The following is a 1,649-nucleotide window of genomic DNA, read 5'->3' as shown; positions in this document are numbered from 1 at the left end:
TGGTGGCAGAGGTGGGATAAGTGATATCTCAATTCTCAAACAAAATATTCGGTGGTTTCTGGAGGAACGCCTTGTGCTTGAATGACTAGACATACCTTACTTGACATGGACTTTACAAATATGTGTGACCCCACCCCTGTGTTGTGTCCATCTGATAACCAGCGATATGAAGCCAGTGCCTGTGCCCCAAACGATAGCCCCGGACCATCAAACCCTCCACGTACTGTTTCGTCTAAAGAGGCGCCGTCTAGTAACTTAGAAGCGACTATACTGCATCAGTTATCAACAGTAGTGGAACAATTGAAACTGCAAAGAAAGAGAATTGGCGAAATTGCAGCTACAAAAACATCGCCCGATTCTGTGAATAATATGTCTAATAGTGAATACAAATGGGGCAGGATACGTGGTAGGCGGAATCAGTGGTGACTTTGCTGCAAAATTATTCGGAAATGGAATTATATAGAAGTGAGGTGTTTGATGTGAAAACTTGCCTAAAACAAGGTGTGAGTGCGGGGGGTGGTTACAACATATCAAACAACGTTACGTTTGGGCCGAATTCTGGTGAATATAATTTCGTTCCTAGTGTAACATCTACACCGAATACTAGAGGTGACGTCTCCGGATCTGTGTACCGTAAACCTGTGAGGACGCCCCAAGCTTATGATGGTAGTACATCCTTCATGGACTACAGGTGCCATTTTCAACTTTGTGCTCAACTTAATAATTAGAGTGGAAATGAGATGGCTTTACATTTAGCCACAAGTTTAAAGGGCAGTGCCCAGAAAGTGTTGACGTCGTTAAAGGTGGAAGATCGTTTAATTTATTCAAAAGTTATCGGTGCTTTAGAAGACAGATTTTTACCCTAAAATCAGTGTCAATTATATAGAGCCCAATTGAAGGCCCGGAAAAGAAAACCAAAAGGAAGTCTGCCCGAACTTGGGGAAGCAGTAAAGCGTTTGGTGACAATGTCATATCCATCTGCTGATAGTGAATTACTTCAAATTTTAGCAAAGGATGCCTTTTGTGATGCTCTTTGTGACGATCGAGATATGGTGTGGCAGATTCAGAGAACCAGACCAACAAATGTTGAGGATGCTGTAAGGTTAGCCGTAGAGTTAGAGGCACACCGTTCCGCCTGTGACACTCAGCCAGGGAAAATCCGAAGTGTAGATACACCACCTGAGTTAGTTGAGCTACAAAATATGAAGAAGAAAATCAGTGATATGAACGCGTCATTAGAGAAGTTCAAAAGTGACCAACGAAAGATGAGTGTGGTAAATACAAAACAACCTGAGTATAAAAACCAATCTCCAGGTAATACCAATAATTATAACACCAGTAGAGGGGCGACAAATGGAAATGGAAGTGCCAGTTTTAGAAATCAGCGCTATGACCATAACAACAGGTGGCACCATGCTCGGTCGGGTCATGGTAGTCGTGCAAATAAAAGAGCCTTTGGCACCCCCAATGAAACTGGTCTTCACATAAAGAGTATCATACAATCAGTGAATGTAAATGCCCTTATTGATACTGGGGCTACAATAAGTTTCTTATCAAAGAAGTCCTTCGATTCTATTCCACGAAATAATCGACCAGAACTAAAATATGTGGCTGCTAGATATAGTACAGCGAACGACGGGCTTATGGCC

At 42.3% G+C, this 1,649-nt stretch overlaps 1 protein-coding gene across 1 annotated transcript in view; it reads left to right on the top strand.

The window, feature by feature from the left end:
- Positions 1-105: 105 nt before the first annotated feature.
- Positions 106-1,649, top strand: part of LOTGIDRAFT_173364 (hypothetical protein) — a gene marked incomplete at both ends in the record, with an annotated part of 8,894 nt that continues 7,350 nt past the window's right edge. The window contains 2 exons of the mRNA XM_009050842.1: positions 106-406; positions 1,009-1,314. Coding sequence (XP_009049090.1) covers positions 106-406; positions 1,009-1,314 — 607 coding nt within the window. The remainder of the gene's footprint in view (positions 407-1,008; positions 1,315-1,649) is intronic.

This window comes from Lottia gigantea, assembly GCF_000327385.1.
Source record: "Lottia gigantea unplaced genomic scaffold LOTGIsca_157, whole genome shotgun sequence".
Taxonomy (NCBI): domain Eukaryota; kingdom Metazoa; phylum Mollusca; class Gastropoda; family Lottiidae; genus Lottia; species Lottia gigantea.
Note: the sequence above shows the minus strand (reverse complement) of the source record. Positions and strands in the feature narration are given on the sequence as shown.